Below are 25,719 nucleotides of genomic sequence, written 5' to 3' on the forward strand. Positions count from 1 at the left end.
TCTTAAGTAAGTAGGGGTGTTATCTGTTCTGGAAATGTTACCTCTATGGGCAGAAGGGAAAGACCGGTGGGGAAAGGGAGGTGGCAGGAAAACCCTTTAGAGTATGACTGTCATGTTAAAGAGAGATGTCAGGCCTTGGGAGGGAAGGTTGTGATGTCAGAAGACATTTCAGAGTAGAGATGATGAGTAGAAATGTCAGGTTGGATGTGAGAGGAAGGCTGAAAGAGAAACAGAGAAATGGTTCACTTGTGCATTAGGCAAGTGGCGACCCCACCAGCTGTGGGCTCAGGAAGGACGCCACTGGATGCGGAGCTCTCAAGTTTCTGGAATAAATCTGTTGCCTACTTTTTTGCACACTAACCAGACGCTGCTGTATTCTTAAAGATGTCAACCCAAGATAGGCCAGTAGGGAGTGCTCTAGGCATTTCCTCTCCGTGCCCTTCTTCCTGGGAGTCTGAAGTTCAATGTCATTCCCATCTGGAGCTTTCTGGCATTGTACTCAACCAAAGGCAATCGTGGACAGCTTGGACAGCCTCTTTGTTCAGGCTTTCTATCTAAACAGACCTTGGCGTCCCTGAGTGTGTCTCTTTCACATACCACAGGTCCTAGTGCTCAGTGGATCAAGGTTAGATTTTCCCTGCCAAAGGAGCTGTGGGCACTGTGTGTGTGTGTGTGTGTGTCGGGGGCGGGGGGTGGCGTAGCTCTGAAGGATTACAGGAGTTTTTGTAGACCATCCTGACCAAGGAGGGATCCGGAACAGAAGGCTCAGCAAATCTGTTGCATTCACATTTTAATCTCACAAAACTACTCAAGGCATATACAGTTGAACTCAGTGTGACCTCTGGACTCCTCAGAACATGGGCCACCCCAGAAAGCCCTCTGGTACTTTTATACTAAGGCAGCCCCCACTTGTGCTTTTCTGAGTTTCCTTGGCCATCCTGTGTGAGGTGTGGACGGAGGTGATGTACATCAGTGGTCAGACAGCAGAGCCTGGGAGGTGCCTGTGGGCAGACACAACCAGATCTGAATCCCAGCTCTGCCCTCCACGCAAAGCCTTGGATTCCTCTTCTGAAACTAAATCTCATTACAACTTCCTCGTAAGGTGGTTGTATAGATCAAATGATATCGTGTATGCAAAGTATCTGATATGGTGCAGGAATCTAGTCAGCCGTGAAGTTATTATCTTGTTGTTATCATCATCAAGGGCTTCCCTGATAGCTCAGTTGGCAAAGAATCCACCTGCAATGCAGGAGACCCCAGTTCAATTCCTGGGTCGGGAAGATCCGCTGGAGAAGGGATATGCTACCCACTCCGGTATTCTTGGTCTTCCCCTGTGGCTCAGCTGGTAAAGAATTAGGTGGCTCCGTGCTTGCTCCCTTTTAGTTCTGGGCCTGAGACACTCTTCCCTGCCCCCTGCTTCCATGAGGAGGCTTCCTTACACTGGTGACCCCCCACTCGCTCTTTCAGGACATCTCTCTACATTGGATCCACGCTGGACCCCCGCGTCTGGCATAATAAGCACCTAATAGGCTTCCCATTTTTATGAATGAATGAGCAGAGCAGAAGAATCAGGTTGCGCTGAGTCCTGGACCTCAGTGATGCTCTAGTGAGGACTGAGCCGTAGTCTGGAGACCCGCCTAGGAGGCAGGTCTCATAGAGGTGTCCAGGGCTGGCAGTGGGGTCAGAAATGTGTATATCCAAGGGTTGCAGCCAGAGGTCCCAGTCGTGGCAACAAGGTTGTCAGGGTGGAGGGAATGGCAGGGGCTCCACGTGGGTCTACGACAGTGGCAGAGGAGAGACGCTGCGAGCTGGTGATGAATGAACATGAAATTCAGTTCAGACACAGAGTCGGCAGGGTTGAGTGACACGAGGAATAGAGATCGCCTGGGAAGAAGTACCTTAAGATGTTTCTGAACAGAACTCTGGAGATGGCACTTCTAGTCTCTGATCTTTATTCTGAAAGTTATTACTTTATTGAATGAGGCAGAGGAAGTGAAACTAAGTGACATCAACGAAAAGGAGGTGTAGAGAGAGCCCCTGAGCAGGCCGGTGTCCCCAGGGCGTCCCTGGGGCTCTCTGAGGACTCCTTTCTATCTGGTCTCCCCTGACTCTACCCCCTGATTTGTAATTTCCTCATTAGGAACATTCATCTTATTCAACTTGGCATCTTGCATTAGTTATTCATTTGCTTATCCCTTCCACAAATATTTATTAAGAACCTCTTAGGGGTCAGGCAGAGTCCAAGGTCTTAGAATCTAATGAATACATATTTAATTCATTATGTCATGATATAAAGTCAGCAGGGAGGAAACATAGCATCTGGAAAGAAAATGTGGGCTGTGCATCTCCAAGGTTTGGGCTGTTTAAAGGGGTTAAAAATGAGGAGAAAACCTACTGACTTTATAAAAAATATAGGCACGAAGCTGAGCCTGAGAGAACAAAGGAGTGGCAATAATTGGGCATTTCATCCAAGAGGGAGAACATTTTTTTTTTAAATGAGGAATAGTGAAATTAAGTGATATACTATAACTCTGAAGGCAGATCTGACCTGCTTAGGTGAAGAGGCGCTGGAGGGAGGGCCTGGCAGGGAGTCTGCAGTTCACATCCTCCTAACAGAGAAGGCTCATCCCCCTGGCTCAGGATCACCCTGTCCTCTGGGCTCAGACTCCCCGCTTGCCACTGTGAAGATGGAGTCCCAAGCTGAATGAAGCACAGCGTGTTTCCGGAACTGGTCCGTCTTAGGTAGATTTGGCCGGTAATTGCTGTGTCAGTTCGGTTCAGTTCCTGGGACTCCATCCTGGTCATTCAGGCAGGGCTAAGTGCCTTTGCTCTGAGTCCTACTCCTCCATCCCAGTAAGGTGGCCACCTCACTGAAGCGTGCCCAGACCCCTCACCAAACCCTAAGCTCTTCAAGTAATGAATGGCAAAAAAACAAGCGTAGTACAGCACTGAAGAGCTCTGAGCTCTGGGGCCAAACTGGGTCCGAATCCTGGCTCAGCCACGTGTTATCTTTATAGTTTGGGGAAGTTAAAGTACCTCTGTGTGCCTCGGTTTTCTCGGCGTTCTGTGGTCGTAACAGAATCTGTGCATAGCGTTATTATGAAACTTCAGTGCATTAAGTCCATGAAAAGCACTGTTGTTGCTACTGATGGGAAGAGCCTGGATGGATGGGAATGGCGCATGCTGTCTGTATGTTACATTGCCAGAGTCCACCTGAAGGTGAGTCAGCTGACACCTCAAGAGACCAATCCACGAGCCAGAATAAAGACTCATGATGCCACCAGAGGAACCAGAGATGTAATATGGATCCAGGACCAACCCTGACCTTCCCCTACACCCTCAGCCCCAGGCCAGCAGAGGTCCTGTGCCCACTGATCACTTATCCATCTATACTCACTCTCTCCTCCTCCTTTTCTATAGGAAAATGTCTCCCTGATCAAGGAGATTAATGAACTCCGCAGAGAGCTGAAGTTCACCCGCTCCCAAGTCTATGACCTTGAAGCAGCTCTGAAACTGACCAAGAAAATTCGACCAGAGGTTTCAGAGACAGGTAATATCACCAGTGGCCAAATAAGACAGGCACTGGGATCCAGGGGACAGAGGCAGCCACAAACAGGTCTCCTCTTGGCTTCCAAAGCTGCCTCTCCCAAGCTTCCTCCTGCATCATGTCACACCCACCCCACAGCCTCCTGGGCACCTCTGCATGCCACACGCCTGCTCCCCAAAGGCTTTGTGAGGACCCTACTGCATTCAAACACTCACAAATCCAAAATCCTTGGGCTTAGCTAAGGTTTCAGAATTAAGGATCTTTCAGATCTTAGGAAGAACATACTATATATACTATACATTATATAACATCCCTAGAGGAGTCTGGGGCAGTGCCCTGAAATCAAACATAGTCTTTCTGTAGAGAAACATATGACTATTCATACTCCAGTTCATGAGTCTTAAATGCTTTCCATTTTTAAAGTTTTTAGCATTTAATAATTGTGGGTAAGGGATTGTGGACCTGTACAAAGAAAATAAGGCAAAAAGAAAGGCCAGAACTATTCAAAGGGAGAGTGGGAAGAATGACCCTAGAAATGTTAAACAAGTTAATTATTGCAGTTATAAAGTTCCTCTGAATTTCTGATAGCCAAGACAAAAAGGGGAAAAATATAACAGTTTATATAGCTCTTGTATGGAGAAAGGACGTTTTTTCTGGAGAAGCAAACCTTTCTCTGGTACTAAATTCTATGAGAAACTAAATACATGGAGCCCTATGTAGTATATATAATACGCAAGCCTTTTATATAAGTAAGCCTTATAATATATATAAAACCGCGTGTGCATGCTAAGTCACTTCAGTCGTGTCTGACTCTTTGTGAGCCTATGGACTGTGTAGCCTGCCAGGCTCCTCTGTCCATGGGATTCTCCAGGCAAAAATACTGGAGTGGGTTGCCATGCCCTCCTCTGGGGAATCTTCCCTACCCAGGGATCGAACCTACATCTCCCACAGCTCCTGCATTGCAGGCAGATTCTTTACCACTGAGCCCCCAGGGAAGCCTATATGCGATCGTATATATAGACTTGCCTCACATGCCATTTTTGTTCGAGTTGAAGAGAAGTTGAGAGGGTCAACTCTGTGAGTAGTACCAGAAGAACAGTATCAGCGCTAAAGAAATGACATGAGAGTACTATATGTGTTAACGTGGCTGAGACCCTGACTTCTTGGAGGTGAACCCATTTTCAGTTAGAAGTGATGCATAGATGCGTCTGTGAATAATTGCAAAACTTCTCTTTTAAAAAGTATTTCAAATATGCCCGAGCAGTCTAGCAAATAACCCCTTGGGACCTCCTCAGGATGCTGTATGATATAGCCAGGTTCTTCTTATTGCTGCTGGGTTAGCCAAAAAGTTTTTTTGGTTTTTTCCATAAGCGCTTCAGAAAACTCTTAACAAAATTCTGGCCAACCCAATACAATGGAAACTGTCAGACCTAGACAGAAATTGAGAGAAAAGTCTAACAAATTTCCACAAATCCATTCCCCAACTCAAACAAGCGTCAACTCCTATCACTCTTGCTTCCTTGGTATCTCTAGCCCCTCCCCCAACCCAGTTATTTCCTCCCTTATCCATAGTAGGTTATTCTGAATCATGAATCAAACATGAAATCAAACATCATGTCACTTGTTTCATAGAGCTTTACTCAAGGGAAATTTCATCTCTAATAGTTGACAACAGGTATTATCAATTGACTGAGAAGGCAATGGCAAGCCACTCCAGTACTCTTGCCTGGAGAAGCTTCTCAGGAAGCTTCTCGGCTGAGATGCAGAAGCATCTCAGCATGGATGGAGGAGCCTGGTAGGCTGCAGTCCGTGGGGTCGCTAGGGGTTGGACACGACTGAGCGACTTCACTTTCACTTTTCACTTTCACACATTGGAGAAGGAAATGGCAACCCACTCCAGTGTTCTTGCCTGGAGAATCCCAGGGACGGGGGAGCCTGGTGGGCTTCCGTCTATGGGGTCACACAGAGTCAGACACGACCGAAGTGACTTAGCAGCAGCAGCAGCAGCAGCCTTGAAATGAAGAAGGCTGGCTTCTGATTTTGAACATGGGGCCACCGAAACAAGTTAGCCCCAAATACACATTCCCAAGTTGTTTAAAATTAACCAGTTCATTTATTGATCATTTTAAACTAGGCAAAGGCAGGTGATGCAGGCCCAAGAAGGTGGATAGGCTGATCAGCCTTTATGTGCTGTACCTTCCCAGGGTTGCTTCTCTCCCCAGGGCTCCAGGGCTTGACTGAGGAAATGGTTACCAGGAACACTGAGTAACACAGGGAGGATAAAAGGCCAGGAGTCTGGAAGAAATCAAGAGCCTAGAAAGATCAAGAACCTAGGAACCACAGCAAAAGAGAAGACAGAGGAGCAAAGGCAGAAAGAGGAGCCAGACTTCACCTGGAAAGGATGAATGCTGGCCCCATCAGACCAATTAGAGGACCAAGGCAAGGCTGCCCACTGGCCATTACTGACCACTTCCTCTTTGGTCAGCAATCTCTCTCTCCCTTGGACATCATCATCTGTTCTTTTCTAGTTTTTCCTCCAGGGAAGGGGTCAGCAGTGGATAGGAAAGAGACCCCTCTCCCACTGAGAGAGAGAAGCTTGACTGTGGGACGGGAGCTGGAGACATAGTTTCTCAGTGAAGAAGGTGGCAAAGTCATTCGTTAAGGGCAGAGGAGAGGGTGGATTTGACAATAATTTCTTAGATATGATGCCAAAAGCACAGGCAACAAAAGAAAAAAAATATAATAAACGAGACTGTCAAAATTTAAAACTTCTGGGCATCAAAGGACACAATCAACAGAGTGAATAGGCAACCTATGGCATCAGAGAAAATATTTGCAAATCATAAGTCTAAAAAGGGGTCAATGTCCAGGATATATAAAGAACTCCTACAACTCAAAAAAAAAAAAAAAAAACCCACCTGACTGAAAAATGGCCAAAGGACTTAAATAGACACTTTTTTTCCCAAAGAAGATACACAGATGGCCAACAAGCACATAAAAAATGCTCAGTATTACTAACAATTAGGGAAATGAAATCTAAGCCACAGTGAGATACTGCCTCACACTCATTTGGATGGCTACTATCAACCAAACCAAACCAAAAAGAAAGAACAAAACAAACATACAAAAAAAAAAAAAATCCTGGAAAAGACTAAGGGTTGACAAGGGTCTAGAGAAACTGAAACACTGGGGTACTGTTGATCTGAACGTAAAGCAGTACAGCCACCATGGAAAATAATAAGGTGTTTTCCTCAGAAAATTAAAAATAGAACTACCATATGAACCAGAAATTGCACTTCTGGGTTTATACCCAAAAGAAGTGAAAGCAGGGTCTCAAAGAGATATTTGCAAACTCATGTTCACAGTGGTGTTATTCACTGCCAAAAGGTGGAAGCAGCCCAAATTTCCATCAATAGATGAATGGATAAATAAGATGTGGTGCGTGCATGCTAAGTCGCTTCAGTCGTGTCCGATTCAGTGCAACCCTTTGGACCGTAGCCCACCAGGCTCCTCTGTCCATGGGATTCTCCAGGCAAGAATACTGGAGTGGGTTGCCATGCCCTCCTCCAGGGGATCTTCCCAACCCAGGGATCGAACCCGAGTCTCCTATGGCTCCTACAGATTCTTTACTGCTGAGCCACTGGGGAAGCCCTAAATATTCAGCCTTAAAAAGGAAGGAAATTCTGACATGTAACGTAGATAAAGCTGAGGACGTTATGCTAAGGCAGACACTAAAGAACAAATACCATATGATTCCACTGATCTGAGGTACCTAGGGTCGTCAGATTCACAAAGGCAGAAGGCAGAATGGTGGCTGCTGAGGCTGCAGACAAGGAAGTCGCGGAGCTGTATAATGAGTATGAGGTTTGAGTTTTTCAAGATGAGAAGAATTTTGGAGACTGGTTGCACAACAGTGTGGATGTACTTAATGCTACTAAACAGTACACTTAAAAATGGTTAAGAGAATAAATGTTGTATAGACTTTATCACAATTTTCTTGCTAAGTGGGAGAAAGGAGTTGGGATTGAAGTTCCTGAGTGCCACTGTGGGGTATGAGAGTTTGCTGATGCACATAAAGTCCGTCTTTTGGAAACCAAGAATTTGACTCTCACGTGTTACTTTTACTGGTAGTATGCAGCAGGCCAGATGTGAAATTGGAGACCCTGGATGGTTGGGTTATCTCGGGTTGGGGCTAGGCAGGGTGCCTGGGAGCAGAGCAACGACGCCTCTAGAACACCAAAGTTGCTGTCATGACGACAGAAGAAACTCCCCGTGGGTCTAACTGGACAGAAAAGGGGGAGAATCTAAGAGGAGTCCATTTGGTGGGTAAAACATGGAGTTGTCCAAGAAGATGAGGTCTAAATTCAGCCAAAGAAGAGGAGAATGGAGCATTGGAGTGAAACACCCTGGCCATAACGAGGGAAGGGAAGGTACGAGCTGGTGGGCAGGCCAAGCACATTAATGCTGAGAGTTGGATCTTGTGAGGCCAGGCAGTAGGAAGAGCCATGGACACCAGCATTTCTCAGGAGCATGGCAGCACTGAGGCAGGAGGAGGGCTGAGAGTCTTGGGGGACATCCTCAGGGAACACACGTGAGTGACCACAGCAGGAGGCATCTCCAGGAGCCGGTTTACGTGAGGACAGGCAGCTTAGAGGCCAAGCTGCGTCAACAAGGAGAGCAGCACCCTCTCTCTGCGGGGGTGTGGGGGTATTCGGGATGAGCAGCGCGCATGGAGGGAACTCAGGGCAGACAGACTAGGGGGATCAGAAGAGGGGTCAGGCTTAGGCTCCGCATTTGCCTTATCACTCCAAAGTGTGTCTGTTCACTTCTGCACTGCCTGACGGCGAAATGGCTCCTCTCTTTATTCCTAGCGTCTGGGATGGAGTGTCTGCCCCATAGTAGGTGCCCCATGGACGCGTGTAGGGGTTGGGGTAGGGGCTGGTGGGGGAAGGAAGGATAAGCCGCTTCCAGAAACCTTTGCAGCCATCCTGGAACAGACCTCCCAACCCTAACCCTGCCCTGTCCCCTGCAGTGTCCAGCGAGGACGTGCCCAGTGTCCCTCCCACCAAGAGGTTGAATGTGCAGGAAGAAACTGGGCGAATCATCGAGATGCAGCGCCTGGAGATCCAGCGCCTGAGAGACCAGATCCAGGAGCAAGAGCAGGTCCCCGGCTTCCACCCCGTGGCCGGGCTGCAGCTGCCGGCCCTCAGCGGAGAAGTGGATTTAAAGGCCCTGACCAAGTGACACCCTCTGGTGAGACGTCTCCAGCCTCTCCAGAAGGTGCGCCACGCACCTGTCCTGGACTGACTCTGGGCTGCAACCCAGACCACACGAGCCTCTCCCCCAGGCCCTGGGGAACCTGGGACACAGGCAGAATAAAGGTGTTAGCCCACAAACACGTCCAACTCTCCGCTTAGCCACAGAGCCGGGGAGGAGGGAAGGGAAATAGGGACCCTGAGGCCCAGGGGGCTTCTGCTTGCGCAAAGCCGCTGCCAACCCCTGTCCAGGCACCCAGCTGCCCGCCCCTGCAGAGATCCCACGCCCCTCCCCGCACCGGGCCTCAAGGGCAGGGCTGTTACTTCTGACCTGCTTTTTCCTCTGCCAGCTGCATCAGGGTCAGACAAACCTTCCTATGTTTTCTTCTCACTTAGGAAACCTAGCGAGGTTTTCTGAGGATTTTCACATCTGTGTGAGAGTGAGCGTAGAGTTAGGAGCACGGCACAGTGGGCAGCGTGCCCCGACGTCTTCCCTCACCTGCGGACCCCGGTGGTAGGACTATACGCAGAGCTCTGCCCTTCCTTCTCTCACCCCCCATGCCTCTCTACACTCGTCATCCTCAGTCTGCAGGGCCCTGCCCCACTTCTCCATTTCCAGGGGGTGCCTTTTCCCCATGACCCTATACTGGCTGGTCCAGCCACACGCACCAGGAAAGGTGGGTTTTTATGCACTAAGAACCCAGATGTCCTGTCTTCTCCCACCTGCAGAGGTCAGATACCCTTCTAATACCCAAATAACAAATATTAAACCCCCAGTCTCTGCTGGCCCCACTGGCTGTCTTAAACCTGGCATCTCCAAGGCATCTCCCCATCTTTCCCAATCTGCTTTACCCCAACTCTGGGCGCTGCCCTTGAGTTAGTTTTCTAAGAGCTGAGGCAGAGCTGTGAAGCTTGCTGAGGCTCTCCTGAAGGCTGAGAACAAAAGGAGATGCAGAACAGAGGCCCTGAAGCAAAGTCTACATGGGTCTCTCTCCTGAGTGACTTCCCACTCCCACCCCCAGCCCACACCCTTTTGTGGGGGCCAGGAGGAGCCTGGTAGGCTGCAGTCCGTGGGGTCGCTAAGGGTCGGACACGACTGAGCGACTTCACTTTCACTTTTCACTTTCATGCATTGGAGAAGGAAATGGCAACCCACTCCAGTGTTCTTGCCTGGAGAATCCCAGGGATGGGGGGAGCCTGGTGGGCTTCCGTCTATGGGGTCTCACAGAGTTGGACACGACTGAAGTGACTTAGCAGCAGCAGCAGCAGCTTATTCCCTCCAGAACAGGGTTCACCCAGCAATGTCCCCTCCCACAGGGAGACCAGGCCCAGAACATGATCATGCCGAGTAGATGGGCTCTTCTGGGAACTCAGACTTCTCCATCCCAAACTAGCTTTACCCTCTTCAGAAGAAACTGACTCGGAATGAGGTTGGGGAGGTCAGCAGGGCCAGATGGTGTGGGATCATGAAGGCACGTTACAGGTGGGGGACCATCCAGAGGCCACCGCTGAGCCACTGAGAGTCACTCCCCACTGCTTCCCAAGCTTTGCCAAATAGGCCTCCTTTCAGTTCCTTGTCAAATTCTTTCTGGCCTCTGGGTCCTTGCACATGCTGTAGGCTCTGCCTGATGTGCTGTCACCCCACCCCTCACTCAGTGAGCCTCTCCTCATCCAGCAGGTCATAGCTGAAATGTCACCACCTTAGAAAGACCTTCCCTGATCCCTTCCTCCCCCGCCTCATCGTCTTCCCTTCTAGTGAAAGTGAAAAAAGTGTTCGTTGCTCAGTTGTGTCCTCTTCCAGTGTGTCCTGTTTGCGACCCCTTGGACTATAGCCTGCCAGGCTCCTCTGTCCATGGAATTCTCCAGGGAAGAATACTGGAGTGCATTGCCATTCCCTTCTCCAGGGGATCCTCCTGACCCAGGGATCAAACCCCAGTCTCCTGCATTGCAGACAGACTCTTGATCATCTGAGCTGCTAGAGAAGGCCCCCTAGCCCTCCCTATGACATATCCCTTCAGTGCGATGCCGCCTCTTCCCAGGCTCTCCATTTCATGGGGCAGGGGCTGTCTGTTTTCAAAGTTCACTCCAGAGCAGAGCATTGGCTAAGGGACCCAACTATGGTGGCAGGGACCATTAGGAGGACTCCGTGACCAACCACACATGAGAGGACAGCTGCTGGGACCAATGTGGTGACCATGGACATTCAGAGAAGAGAGTTCTTTTGACTTGAGGACTAAAGGGAGTTATCCAGGCAAAGCAGGAGGGAGAAGGACCCTGCAAGGGTTAACTGGGGCTCTACTGGGGGCCAGAAGGAAATTCACTGGCTAGGGTTAGCAACATTCAGATGACAATTTTTTCACCTTAAAAATGGCTTAGGATGAAGATGTCACATTTCACCTACAAGATGGGTCTTATGTTACTGATGAAGAAACCAAGGACAGGTAAAGCAGCTGGCACGGGGTCAGGACTACACCCTGGTTTGCCCAGTGGCATCCACATCCTGTACTCTTGACCTGGGGCTGGAGAGGTGCCCAAACAGAACACTGGGCCAAGTGGTGGAGGTTACAGAGTTTGAGGCCCACAGCATCTAACGCAGAAGTCAAAGGAGCAGGCAACTCTCACGCTAAACTCACCTAAGCCCATGGCTGGCTGTGGTCCGCTGGGAAAGGACGAGGTGGAGAAATCCCAGGCCGAGGGAGAGCCCCACACACAGGCAGAGCCTGGCACCTCAGCCACCAAGTCAGCAGGGTGCTTTCTCAGTTGCACAGGGGTGAGTGCAGCTTCCTGCTGGCAAACCTGGGACCAAAGGGACAATCTTGTTTATGTCCCCGTGTTGTTTTCTGATCAACATATAGTTGATTTAAAGTGTTGTGTTAGTTTCCACTGTATAACATGATGATTAAGTTATACATGTGTGTGTGCATGCCAAGTCACTTCAATCGTGTCCGACTCTTTGCGACTCCATGGGCCACAGCCCACCAGGCTCCTCTGTCCACAGGATTCTCAAGGCAAGAATACTGTAATGGGTTTTCATGCCCTCCTCCAGGGGATATTCCCAACCCAGGGATCAAACCCACGTCTCTTAAGTCTCCTGCATTGGCAGGTATGTTCTTTACCACTAGTGCCACCTGGGAAGCCATATATATACATATTCTTCTTATTATTCTTTTCCATTATAGTTTATTACAAGATATTGAATATAGTTTCCTGTGCTATACAGTAGGACCTCATTGTTTATCTGTTTTATATATAACAGTTCAAATCAACCAGTCTCAAACCCCTAATTTATTCCTCCCCCATCCTCTTTCCCCTTTGGTAACCATAAGTTTGTTTTCTGTGCCTATGAGTCTACTTCTATTTTGTAAATAAGTTCATTTTTGTCATATTTTATATTCCTCCTATAAATGATATCACGTGATACTTGTCTTTCTCTGCCTGAAATACTTCACTGAATATGATAACCTCTAGTTCCATCCGTGTCGCTGCAAACTGCATTATTTCATTCCTTTTTGTGATTGAGTGGTGTTCTATTGTGTATATATACATACCACATCTTCCTTATCCTTTCGTCTGTTGGCAGACATTGTTTCCAACGTCACTATGTTCTGTCTTCCATGTTTCTATACCAGACTGTTGGGTGGCACTGGTTAGGTGGCATTGCTGAGTGGCTGCTGCTTATGAGAATTTCCTTCACTTTGCCTAAGCTGACTCCATGGGGAGGTTCCCACCACACTGGTGCCACCTTCTCCTCCACAGGCTCCCTTGAGCCAGTTGACCTCTCACTGATGGAATGGGCCTGGCAGTCTGTTGCTCACCCAAGTGCCTAGGCATTAGCATATGGACTCTGCTTTTGTTCTTCTGGTTACAATCTACTGGGGATCCACTCAATGCTGGTGTGACAGCTGTGCCTTTGGGGGCTACCCTCTTTCTGGATTCCAGACATCCTTTGGCTCTCTTCCCCTTCTTCTGGAGTCTTAGCATCAACGGTGGCCAGACAGGATGAGTTGCTCAGCTGAGCCACCTCTGCCATCCTGTTCTCCCAACACTGAAGACACTGCCCTGTAGGAGTTCATACATCAGTGTCTACCTCTCCCTACTGCTTCGTTTGCTTGTTTTGCAAATTAACATTAGGTTTTATTAGAGTCTCAGGCAGCGTGGGGATGGGGCAAGAGATACACTGCAGCATTAATAGGAACTTCTATAGTCATTGAACCTGGTCTTGGGAGAAGACATACAAACGTATGACAGTTAATGGAAATGCAACCCTAGAGGCATAAAAATATTTCAGCAACATGGAGTTGCTAGGAAAACATATTTGAGAAATATGGAAAACCCTGAGGGTCACTCTTCCAGAGTCAGAGAGAGGAAGATCGCCATTAAGGATGGAGTCATCAAAGAAACTACATGCTGCCTTAGAACAAAGCGCAAGAATGGGCTTCTCAGAACCCCTATTGTTATTCTCAAAGCTAAAAGACCAACGTGATTCAGGAATAGCTGACCTCCTACATGTTTCCCTCTCAAGGAATACATTTTTTTTTTTTTTTGGGGGTGAAATGTCCTATAGATATCTATTAGGTCTAACTCTTCTATTATATCATTTAAAGATTGTGTTTCCTTGTTAATTTTCTGTTTAGTTGATCTATCCATAGATGTAAGTGGGGTGTTAAAATCTCCCACTATTATTGTGTTATTGTTAATTTCCCCTTTCATACTTGTTAGTAATTGTCTTACATATTGCGGTGCTCCTATGTTGGGTGCATAAATATTTATAATTGTTATATCTTCTTCTTGGATTGATCCTTTGATCATTATGTAGTTTCCTTCTTTGTCTCGTTTCACAGCCTTTGTTTTAAAGTCTATTTTATCTGATATGAGTATTGCTACTCCTGCTTTCTTTTGGTCTCTATTTGCATGGACTATCTTTTTCCAGCCCTCCACTTTCAGTCTGTATGCGTCCCTCGTTTTGAGGTGGGTCTCTTGTAGACAACATATATGGGGGTTTTGTTTTTGTATCCATTCAGCCAGCCTTTGTCTTTTGGTTGGGGCATTCAACCCATTTACATTTAAGGTAATTATTGAAAAGTAGGATCCCGTAGCCATTTTCTTTATTGCTTTGGGTTCAAGTTTATACACTCTTTCTGTGATTCCTGTCTATAGAAGATCCTTTAGCATTTGTTGGAGAGCTGGTTTGGTGATGCTGAATTCCCTCAGCTTTTGCTTGTCTGTAAAGCTTTTGATTTCTCCTTCATATTTGAATGAGATCCTTGCTGGGTATAGTAATCTGGGCTGTAGGTTATTTTCTTTCATCACTTTAAGTATATCTTGCCACTCCCTTCTGGCCTGAAGAGTCTCTGTTGAAAGATCAGCTGTTATCCTTATGGGAATCCCCTTGAGTGTTATTTGCTGCTTTTCCCTTGCTGCTTTTAATATTTGTTCTTTGTGTTTGATCTTTGTTAATTTGATTAATATGTGTCTTGGAGTATTTCGCCTTGGGTTTATCCTGTTGGGGACTCTCTGGATTTCTTGGACTTGGGTGATTATTTCTTTCCCTATATTAGGGAAGTTTTCAACTATTATCTCCTCAAGTATTCTCTCATGGTCTTTCTTTTTGTCTTCTTCTTCTGGGACTCCTATGATTCGAATGTTGGAGCGTTTAACATTGTCCCAGAGGTCTCTAATATTGTCCTCATTTCTTTTAATTCGTTTTTCTTTTTTCCTCTCTGTTTCATTTATTTCTACAATTCTATCTTCTAGTTCGCTTATCCTGTCTTCTGCCTCTGTTATTCTACTGTTTGTTCCCTCCAGAGTGTTTCTGATCTCATCTATTGCATTATTCATTGTATATTGACTCTTTTTTATTTCTTCTAAGTCCTTATTAAATCTTTCTTCCATCTTCTCAATCCTTTTCTCCAGGTTATTTATCTGTAACTCCATTTTACTTTCAAGATTTTGAATCATTTTCACCATCAAAATTCGAAATTCTTTATCAGGTAGATTCCCTATATCTTCTTCTTTTGTTTGTGTTGGTGGGCAATTATCTTGTTCCTTTACTTGCTGGGTATTTCTCTGCCTCTTCATCTTGCTTATATTGCTTTGCTTGGGGTGTCCTTTCCCTCTTCTTGCCCAATCAAAAAATGGGCCAAAGAACTAAACAGACATTTCTCCAAAGAAGACATAAAGATGGCTAATAAACACATGAAAAAATGCTCAACATCCCTCATCATCAGAGAAATGCAAATCAAAACCACAATGAGATACCATTTCACACCAGTCAGAATGGCTGCTATCCAAAAGTCTACATGCAATAAGTGCTGGAGAGGGTGTGGAGAGAAGGGAACCCTCTTACACTGTTGGTGGGAATGCAAACTAGTACAGCCACTATGGAGAACAGTGTGGAGATTCCTCAGAAAACTGGAAATAGAACTGCCATATGATCCAGCGATCGCACTCCTGGGCATACACACCGAGGAAACCAGAATTGAAAGAGACACATGTACTCCAATGTTCATTGCAGCACTGTTTATAATAGCCAGGACATGGAAGCAACCTAGATGTCCATCTGCAGACGAATGGATAAGAAAGCTTTGGTACATATACACAATGGAGTATTTCTCAGCCATCAAAAAGAATGCATTTGAATCAGTTTTAATGAGGTGGATGAAATTGGAGCCAATTATACAGAGTGAAGTAAGCCAGAAAGAAGAACATCAATACCGTATATTAACGCATATATATGGAATTTAGAAAAATGGTAACCTGAACCCTGTATAAGAGACTGCAAAAGAGACATAGGCATTTAGAACAGTCTTTGGGACTCTGTGGGAGAGGGTGAAGGTGGAATGATTGGAGAGAATGGAATTGTAGCATGTATATTATCATAAGTGACCAGTCCAGGTTCGACGCATAAATTTTCCTCTGTTCAAAAAAAAAAAAAAAAAGGAATACATTTATTTTTGGTGATTAAAAACCTGTTTTCTAAAAGGTTTTTTTGTAGGAAAATATGAGGACTTGCTGAATTTAACCTCCCACTTTCCCCCAAAGATAACATTTATTATTTTGCCCTTCTATTAAAATTCACGGAGAAGGCAATGGCAAGCCACTCCAGTACTCTTGCCTAGAAAATCCCATGAATGGAGAAGCTTGGTAGGCTGCAGTCCATGGGATCACTCAGTCACACACGACTGAGCGACCTCACTTTCACTTTTCACTTTCACGCATAGGAGAAGGAAATGGCAACCCACTCCAGTGTTCTTGCCTGGAGAATCCCAGGGACGGGGGAGCCTGGTGGGCTGCCGTCTATGGGGTCGCACAGAGTCGGACACGACTGAAGTGACTTAGCAGCATTAAAATTCATCTTAGGAATGCAAATAGTCACAGTTTATTGCTTCAGTTTATTGCTTGCCATGTTTAATTTTTAACAGATTTACAAGAATGAGATTTAGATTATTTGTATTTGTCTCTTATAATGTAGGATTAAATATTCTAAAATTATTACTCTCCAAATCATAAAAGTTGCATTATATTAGATATTTATAATCATTATTGTTTATCAATTATTAATAAATATCATCAAAATTTCATAGCAAGTACTATAAAATGTTTGCAGGTGTTTGACAGTAGTGACTGGTTTTAAGCCTAGAATAGTTTTCTAGTCTGATTTTTTTTTCCTCTTTTCAATAGTCCCTTCCTTTGCGAGAATGAAATTCCCTCACCTTATTTAGAAAATTCTGGATCATCGATTGTTTTGGTTATTTATTGTTATATCTAAAGCTACACCAAAACTTTGCAGCTTAAAGCAACAGCTTTATTTTGTTCATCACTTTATGGGTCAGAAAGTCAAGAAGGACTTCCCTTGATATCTTATCTCTGCTCTACATGGTAACAGCTGGGGAAGGTGACTGAGGCTGGAAGATGGGCACCCTTACATGGCTGGCAAGTGTTTGTACAAAAAGTCCCCTACATATAAACAAGTTCCATTCTGAGAGCAGGTTCATAAGTCCAATGTGTTTGTAAGTCCTACAAATTTAGCCTAGGTATCCAACTAACACAATCAACTATCTAGTACTATACTTTAATAGGTTTATAATAGTTTTCACACAAATAATACAGAAAAAAAACGTTTTTAATCTACAATAGTGGAGGTGATGGAATTCCAGTTGAACTATTTCAAAACCTAAAAGATGATGCTGTGAAAGTGCTGCACTCAATATGCCAGCAAATTTGGAAAACTCAGCAGTGGCCACAGGACTGGAAAAGGTCAGTTTTCATCGCAATCCCTAAGAAAGATAATGCCAAAGAATGCTCAAACTACCACACAATTGCACTCATCTCACACGCTATCAAAGTAATGCTCAAAATTCTCCAAGCCAGGCTTCAACAATACATGAACTGTGAAATTCCAGATGTTCAAGCTGGTTTTAGAAAAGGCAGAGGAACCAGAGATCAAATTGCCAACATCCACTGGATCATGGAAAAAGCAAGAGAGTTCCAGAAAAACATCTATTTCTGCTTCATTGACTATGCCAAAGCCTTTGACTGTGTGGATCACAATAAACTGTGGAAAATTCTGAAAGAGATGGGAATACCAGACCACCTGACCTGCCTCTTAAAAAATCTGTTACAGGTGAGGAAGCAACAGTTAGAACTGGACACAGAACAACAGACTGGTTCCAAATAGGAAAAGGAGTATGTCAAGGCTATATATCGTCATCCTGCTTATTTAACTTATATGCAGAGTACATCATGAGAATTGCTAAGCTGGATGAAGCATGAGCTGGAATCAAGATTGCCAGAAGAAATATCAATAACCTCAGATATGCAGATGACACCACCCTTACGGCAGAAAATGAAGAAGAAAGAGTCTCTTGATGAAAGTGAAAGAGGAGAGTAAAAAAGTTGGCTTAAAGCTCAACATTCAGAAACTAATATCATGGCATCCAGTCCCATCACTTCATGGCAAGTAGATGGGGAAACAGTGGAAACGTGGCTGCCTTTATATTTTTGGGCTCCAAAATCATTGCAGATGGTGACTGCAGCCATGAAATTAAAAGACGCTTGGTCCTTGGAAGAAAAGCTATGACCTACCTAGATAGCATATTAAAAAGCAGAGACATTACTTTGCCAACAAAGGTCCGTCTAGTCAAGGCTATGGCATTTCCAGTAGTCATGTATGGATGTGAGAGTTGGACTATAAAGAAAGCTGAGTGCTGAAGAATTGATGCTTTTGAACTCTGGTGTTGGAGAAGACTCTAGAGAGTCCCTTGGACTGCAAGGAGATCCAACCAGTCCACCCTACAGGAGATCAGTCCTGGGTGTTCATTGGAAGGACTGATGTTGAAGCTGAAACTCCAATACTTTGGCCACCTGATATGAAGAGCTGACTCGTTTGAAAAGACCCCGATGCTGGGAAAGATTGGAGGCGGGAGGAAAAGGGGACGACAGAGGATGAGATGGTTGGATGGCATCACCAACTCAGTGGACATGAGTTTGGGTAAACTCTGGGAGTTGGTGATGGACAGGGAGGCCTGGCGTACTGCGGTCCATGGGGTTGGGAAGAGTCAGACACAACTGAGCAACTGAACTGAACTGAATCTACAATACCTTGAAAAGCACAGTAGTAGAGTATAACAGCTGGCATACAGAGGCTGGCATTGAGTCAGTAGGCAAGAAGAGTTACTGACTGGAGGAAGGAGAGGAGGTGGGAAATCGTAAAGTTGAAGGACGGTCAGCAATAGGAGACAGAGGGCAAGCTGCACTTTCACTCACATCTGACATTGATGGCACAGGTTCTGGTTACTTGCTGAAACAAGATGCACATTTGCATCTTTGAGAGTTTGCGACTTGACGGTTGGCAAGTAGAGGACTTACGTCTGTCAGCCCCAAGCTCATTTGGGAAGCTCAAGGACCTCTACGCTGAAGTGTGTTGACCTTCTCAGAATGGAGGCTGGTTTCAACACCTAAGAAATGTACATTTTATTTCTTTTTAGTCCTGGGCTTGGAAACTGGCAATATTATAACTTCTTCCATGTTGTTGATCAAAGCAGTCTTAGAACCCACTCAGATCCAAAGAGAGGAGGCACAGACTTTCCACTGCTTCTTACAAAGCATAACAAGCCATTACCAACCTGCAGGTCCCAGCAAGTGTGGAAGGGGGCCTGGGGGGCCTGAGAATATCTGCATGTCCAGCTTGGACCCCCAACATTCACTGTTCAGGATCTGGAGTGAGAGGTGAGAAGGCATGTCAGGGTTGAACATGAATGAACCCCAAGGCTTCTGGGGCTCATTCTCCCTGAGTTCTGTTGGGGTGAGCTTCCCTAGGCCTTGGAGGTTCTGGGGCCTGCTTATGCTCAGGGCATGTCTGAGATGCCATCAGACTCCCCACAGCTGAGCAAAACTGGGGGGCAGATTCTCAAGGAAGGAAATGTGCTGTGTGCCAGGCAGCAGGAAGGGCTCGCATTCTTGATCACCTATGATGACCAGTCAAGTAAAGGAATCTGTATTTATTGCTCATCTAGTATCCGTCATATGGTGGGATTTGGCAGCGGCAGCAAGTGTAGACTATACATAATTGCTTATGTATTAAAATGTAGGCCCTAATGTATTAAACGTAGTAAAATTGGGACCATGAGATTCTAGTTCTGAACAGAGAACTTATGAGTGCACTTCTTTATTCACAAATAACAGAAACCAACTCTAGCCAGTTTAATCAAAAAGGAGAGTTTATTGTCTAGCCCTGGGGGTGTGTCATGGAATCTCAGGGCTGAGATACAGTCAGGTCTTGGGAAGGACTTGAACTAAGACCTGGGACTTGGCTAAAATCACCCCTTCTGTTATTCTCAGCTCTCTGCAGACCAGCCCCATATTGCCAGTTCAGCTGGTAGAGGGAACCCTTAGTATCCCGTGAGTACATGCTACAAGGCTGACATGGAGTCTCTAGTCTGACTTCAAATTGCCAAAGGAGACTGTTTGGTTTCCCAGGTGGCACTAGTGGTGAAGAACCCGCCTGCCAGGGCAGGAGACGCAAGAGACTAGTGTTTGATCCCTGGGCTGGGAAGATCCCCTGGAGGAGGACTGGCAACCCATTCCAGTATTCTCGCCTGGAGAATCCCATGGACAGAGGAGCCTGGCAGGATACAGTCCATGGGGTCACAGATGTCCATAGGGTCGCAAAGAATTGGACACAACTGAAGCGACTTAGCACACACACAGCCCGAGTCTGGGGTTCATTTCTATCCAGTCAACTGTACCCGTACTGCTGGGTCACAGAATGGAATCCTGGTTACTGGGGCTCATTCCCAGAGTGAAGTTGGTCATTTTGAGCAGGGTAGATACTCCAAAAAACGTCTATCTGGGGCAACTGTCAGTCATGGAATCTGGAGTGGGGTCAGAGGGGATGGAGCCCTCAAAGACGTACTGTTGCACCTGTGCTTTAAGCCCCTAGTCCTCCCACCACCTTTCAGGGTAACGGACGGGAGTGCTTTTGCTCACTGCTGTCTCCAGCACCTTCACAATCCCTGATCCAAAGAAGGGAAACAGTAAATGTTTGCTGGATGAATTATATTCTTCATTCTCACCCCCAGCTATTTAGACTAAGCACTATTGTCTACGTTTTGCAGTCTTGCAAATGAAGAGATTGGGACACAAGGAGGTTTATCTAAGGTTGCTCAACTAGAGCTGGGACTGGGACCTTCAAGGTCAATCTAATTTCAAAACCAGAATTTTCTCAACTATCCATGTGTTTTCTAAACCCCTATTGTTTGCCAGGCCTGTTCTAGGGGCTAGGATCTCTACACAAATCTCTCTCTTCATGAAACTTATCTTCTAGTGGGGTAGACAGACAATATTCCAGACAGATAAGAAGAATATATGGCATATTAGACAGAAAAAAGCTAAGGAGAAACATGAGAGAATAAAGGAAATCAGAGAACTAAGGGCAGGGAGATAGGAAGGATGTGGAAGGCTGTGATTTTATTTTTTAATTTTGTATTGGAATATAGCCAGTTAACAATGTTGTGACAGTTTCAAATGGACAGCAAAGGGACTCAACCAAACATGTACATGTGTCCATTCTCCCCCAAACTCCCCTCCCATCCTGGCTGCCACCTGACATTGAACAGAGGTCCCTGTGCTATAGTAGGTCCTTGCTGATCATCCGCTTTAAATATAACTGTTCATAAGGTTCAAAACTCCCTCACTGTCCCTTCCCTGCATCTTTTTCCCCTGGCAACCATAAGTTCCTCCTCTAAGTCTGTAAGTCTGTATCTGTTTTGTAAATAAGTTATTTGTACCACTTCTCTTTAGATTCCCCATTTAAGGGGTGTCACACAATATTTCTCCTTCTCTGTCTTACTTCCCTCAGGACAAAGTTCCCAGGTGGGAAGGCTGTGCTGTTAGACAGGATAGAGGGGGAAGGCTCCCTGAGAGGGGGACATTTCAGCACCTTCCAGAAGAAAGGTGAGGGAGGGAGCCCAAAGGAGGAACGTGTTCCAGGCAGAGGGAACAGTCAGTGCAAAGGCTCTGAGCAAGCACAAGCAGAAGAGAGACAGCAGGGGATGAAGTCAGAGAAAGCATTCGAGATGGTGGAAGGACTCTGGCTATTTCTCTGGGTAAGATAGGCCATTGGAGGGGTGACACTGGAGGCAGAGCAGTGACATTATCTGCTCGAACCATAATGGTATCGGTATCGCTGCAGCTTACTGGGTGGAGAACAGTCTGAGGTGTAAACTTGGCCCAAGCAGGGAGGCTGGGTTGCAGGCCTCTCCCTTCTCCTGGGTCCTCCCACCAGCTAAGGGATCAGTTAGGATCTACACCTTGCACTCTCTGCCCACTGTCGCCGCCTCCCCCTGCCTTCAGTACCATCCATCTGTGCTGTCCCAGCGGCCTCTGCTTTAGGGACAGAGTTCAACAGCCCTGCGAGGAACCTGCCTGTCCACCTTTACTCCAAGTTATTCGATAGACCCATAATGAGAACAGAGTGTCACCTGATCGATGTTTAAACTGAAGAAGCTTTTAGACTTTGCTCCCTCCTCCCAGAAAAATTCCCTTCAAACCCCCAGAGGAAGGGAGGGGGGCAGGGGGCGGGGGGCGGGGGGGCGTTGAGGGGAGGAGGGCGAATCTCATGACTTACCCTGTCTAGCTCTATTCAGGACAGCTGGACCAGGGGTCTGGCTGGAACTGGCCCCTCCCTGGAATCAGTAAGAAAAGGAATGTCAGAGAAGCAAGAGGAATACACAGCCACTGAGCCCTGCCAGGTCCTTGCTCCATGCCCGCCCCAAGGCAGGGAACTTTTTGTAATGTTTTACAAAGGAGTAAAACCACATGTTTGTCCCAAGGTCCAACCTGCCTCTTCCCCTTTTTCCTTGAAGGGAAGCCATCCAGTAAAATATCTGCAAGCCATACCTGGAAAGCTTTAGACAGACGGCTAGTCTGAGCTGAGATGCACTATAAGTATAAAATACACAGTGAAAATACACCGACAAAATAAAAGATTGAAATAGCTCAATCACTTGTGTAGTAAAATGAAAATATCTGGGGCTTCAGTACAAATTTTAATGTGTTCATTTCACCTGTTTCTTTTTACTTTTTTCACGTGGTTACTAGATGATTTTAAATTACATATGTGGCTTGTGTTATATTTCTACTGGACGAGGCTGCTCTAGAATTATGACCAGGCCCCAATGATTTCTGCAGACAAAGCAATGAACAGGTCCAGCATAATGACTTTGTGAGCTGATGATGGAAAGAAAATGTTGATTTTGTCTTTCTTGTGTGTTTCATACACACCAGAAGGAAGAGAGAGCAGGAGGTATTACAGGGGGTTCGATCCAGTCTAGCGCCACTTCCAACCAGCCTCCCTCGCCCATTTTGTGGTGTGTGGTGCCAGATTCGCCCATCAGAAGCAGAGCCCTGCCCAAGTTCTTGTTATACTTCAGAACCCTCCATGAGTACCTCAAGTGAGTCCAAATGCCTCGCCAGGGCATTCAAGGCCCTGTGCCACCTGAGCCAAACTTGTCTTTCCAGGTTCATCTCACAAGCTCCCTGCGTAAAAACCCCACATCCGACAGTTCACACATTCATTCACTCAGCAAGTATTTACTGATTACTTCCCACGTGCCAGGCACAGTGCTGGCTGCTGAGGTCACCATGGTTAGTAAAACAGGCACTAAACCTGTAAGCACTGGGAACCTCACGTCTATTGAGGGGTATTGCTGTTGTTCAGTCGCTCAGTCGTGTCTGAATCTTTGTGACCCCATGGACTGCAGTATGCCAGGCTTCCCTGTCCTTCACCATTTCCAGGGCTTGGTCAAACTCATGTCCATTGAGTCAGTGATGCCATCCAACCATCTCGCCCTCTGTCATCCCATTCTCCTCCTGCCTTCTGTCTTTCCCAGCATCAGGGTCTTTTCTAGTGTGGGGTTACAGGTTAGTAAATAAGGGCACTCTTAGCACATGCAGTAAGAGCAATGGTAGGGGAAGCCCCAGGGCCATGGGCACTCCCAGAGAGGCACCTGAACCAGCCTGGAGGTCAAGGAGAGCTTCCTGGAGGAGGTGACATCTCAGCTGACAAATTCAAGTTGGTCAGACTGAGGTTAAGGGTGTTGTAAATATCCCAGGGAGACGGAACTCTGAACTCAAAAACCAAGCAAAAGGGCAGAGCAATGCAGAGCATGCATAACTGAAAGAAAGAAAGGCATTCTGGCTGCAAGGCAGAGACCAGAGGAAAATGACTGGCCAGTGCTGGGTTTTGTGAGCCTGTGAAGGAGAAAGGCATTTATCCCCAAGTGTGTATTCCGCAAGTGTTTGAAGCAAGGGAACCCTTGCTTTCTACCTGAAGAGCAATTACCCACTTCTCCCTGTCCACTCAAACCCTGCCTCCTCAGCGGGACCAAGACGCAGGGCAAACCTACCTTGATCTCAGGCCCTCGAGGCTTAGAAGGAAAATGGGCAGGGGTCTTGGGGGTCTCCTGCCTAGGGGAAAGTGACAAGGAAGTGGTGGGGCTGGGTTTGTGGGCTGGGTTTTAGAATTTAAAATTTAGAATTTTAGAATTTAGAATTTGGGACAAAGGCAGGATTTGAGTTTGGAGTTAGAATTTGGGGGCTACATTCAGAAACGGGTCAAGTTTGGGGCCAAGAATAAGGTTGCAGTCCAAGACCTAATTCCAGAATTTGGAAATGAGGTTTCAAGCCAGATTTGGGGCTGGGATCTGGGGCTGGGACTGGATTTGGATTTGGAAGTGGGGCTGGGGTTAGGATTGGGAATTGAGATTCAGAGTTGGGGCTGAGATGTGAGGTAGGGGCCTCAGTTAGATCCAGGAGTTCTAGGTAGGGTTTAAAACTGCAGCTGGGTTTTGGGGTTGGGTTGCAGGCTGGAGTTAAAGCTAAACAGAGGTTGGAGCTGGGGGATGGGCTCAGGCCCAGGCTCTGGGGCAGATGGACAACATTCCTCCTGCTGTCCAGGTCTAGGAATTGTGTTCGAGCCCTAACAGCAGCTGACAGAAGCCCCTCCCTTCCCTGGAATGCCTCAGCCCAGCAGAAGAAGCAGTGCCACGTAAGCCAATCGGCTCAGGCTCTGTCTTGGAAACACCTGTTGATCCTCCTCCCCCTCCCCCACCTCAGCTCACCTAGGTGCAGGTTAGGCAGGTGAAGCACCTCCCCGGAAACGGAGCTGGAGTGCCCCACCTGCCAGCCCTGACTGCTCGGGATCGGATCCAACAACTCCAGGCTTCTTGTGAGTGCCCCATGATCCCCTACGCCCTGCCAGCCCACCTTCTCCCACTGGCTCTTCCCTTGAGAACCCCCAACCTCGGGCCCGCGGTCCCAGCACACCTGTGCAAGCACTTTCAGACCAGTGAAGTCACAGTCCTGGGGAAGCTGGGACTGATTCCAGGGCCCCTCCTCGGCCCCTCCCCCAACTCCCTTGGGGGCATCTGCAGCTGCCCCTCCTACCTCATGTGCCAGGCAGCCCCTGCTGAGGGATTGGGACAACGGATACCTCATCAGGGGTGTAACCCACGTACAGTCATGAAGTCACGTTCCTAGAATGACCTAGGGCCTTCGTCCTCCATATAAAGCAGGAGTCTTCGTCCTGAATTGGATGAAAGAATGCTGGGTTCTTTTATTCAGAAAGCACACTCTGGGCATCTTTGCGGGCCCTAGAGTTTCCACTGAAATTCTGACCTGGAGATTTTTAATGCCCCCCCCCCCAGATAAAGGGTATTGACCTCACTTTTCAGATTAGGAGCCTGAGCTCCAAGAGGTGAACTCATGGGGGCTTCTCTGACCTCCTGCAGGCCCCGCTGTGACTAACCCACAGCCCAGCACTCAGCAGCACTCCTGTAAACTGGGGCTTCTTGTGGCAGGGCCTGGAATGCTGTATTTTGTCCTGTGGGATTCACTCTGACTGGCCTCTGGAGGATGTGTTCGATGAAGAACCACTCCAAGATCCCTCGCCCACACACCCCAGTGGAGGGACTGCAGCTGGGGGACCAGTCCAGAGCCCTCCTTCCCTTTGTACCACATTAGGGAAATTGTGGCATGGGGGGGCGGTGAGAGGAGAGGCGTGGGGGAGGCTGGAAGAGCAGTGAGGGAGTTGTGGGGGGACAGAAGTTGAAGTGCAGGAGCAGGGGCATGAGGGCAGGGATGAGATGGAAAAATGTTCAGAGGTGGCGTCCCCAGGACGTGCCCAAGGGAGAAGCGCAAAGGAGGAGCAGGTTCAGGGTGAGATGATGAGCTTGGGTTGGGACCTCTTGTGTCAGAGGTGCCTATGGGACGTCAAAGTGACTTCCACCTTACAGGTCTGGAGCTTGGGAGGGAGATCTGGGTTTGGCAGAGAGAGGGATTCGGGAACCAGTTGCTGTGGCTCTGAGATTGGATGGAACCTCTGGGGAAGGAGGGTGTTAGGAGTCAGATCCTGACTCA

At 47.0% G+C, this 25,719-nt stretch overlaps 1 protein-coding gene and 1 long non-coding RNA gene across 3 annotated transcripts in view; one reads left to right on the forward strand and one right to left on the reverse strand.

Annotated features, from left to right (window-relative positions):
• The window catches only part of CFAP57 (cilia and flagella associated protein 57), a 71,579-nt gene extending 61,618 nt beyond the window's left edge, over positions 1-9,961 (forward strand). The window contains exons 21-22 of the mRNA XM_055403161.2: positions 3,421-3,550; positions 8,580-9,961. Coding sequence (XP_055259136.2) covers positions 3,421-3,550; positions 8,580-8,791 — 342 coding nt within the window. The 3' untranslated portion in view covers positions 8,792-9,961. The remainder of the gene's footprint in view (positions 1-3,420; positions 3,551-8,579) is intronic.
• On the reverse strand, positions 773-25,073 carry LOC129541325 (uncharacterized). Of its 2 annotated transcripts, none has more exons than XR_016037169.1 (6): positions 24,819-25,073; positions 21,929-21,986; positions 18,927-19,017; positions 18,568-18,758; positions 1,523-1,808; positions 773-1,001 (listed from the first exon to the last, which is right to left on the reverse strand). It is a non-coding gene; the product is annotated as an uncharacterized LOC129541325 (long non-coding RNA). The 2 variants fall into 2 exon arrangements; XR_008682806.2 differs by having other exon boundaries at positions 24,748-25,073.
• Positions 25,074-25,719: the final 646 nt, after the last annotated feature.

The sequence above is a fragment of the Moschus berezovskii genome, chromosome 4 (genome assembly GCF_049115385.1).
Source record: "Moschus berezovskii isolate FMDL1 chromosome 4, NW_MosBer_1.0, whole genome shotgun sequence".
Taxonomy (NCBI): Eukaryota; Metazoa; Chordata; class Mammalia; order Artiodactyla; family Moschidae; genus Moschus; species Moschus berezovskii.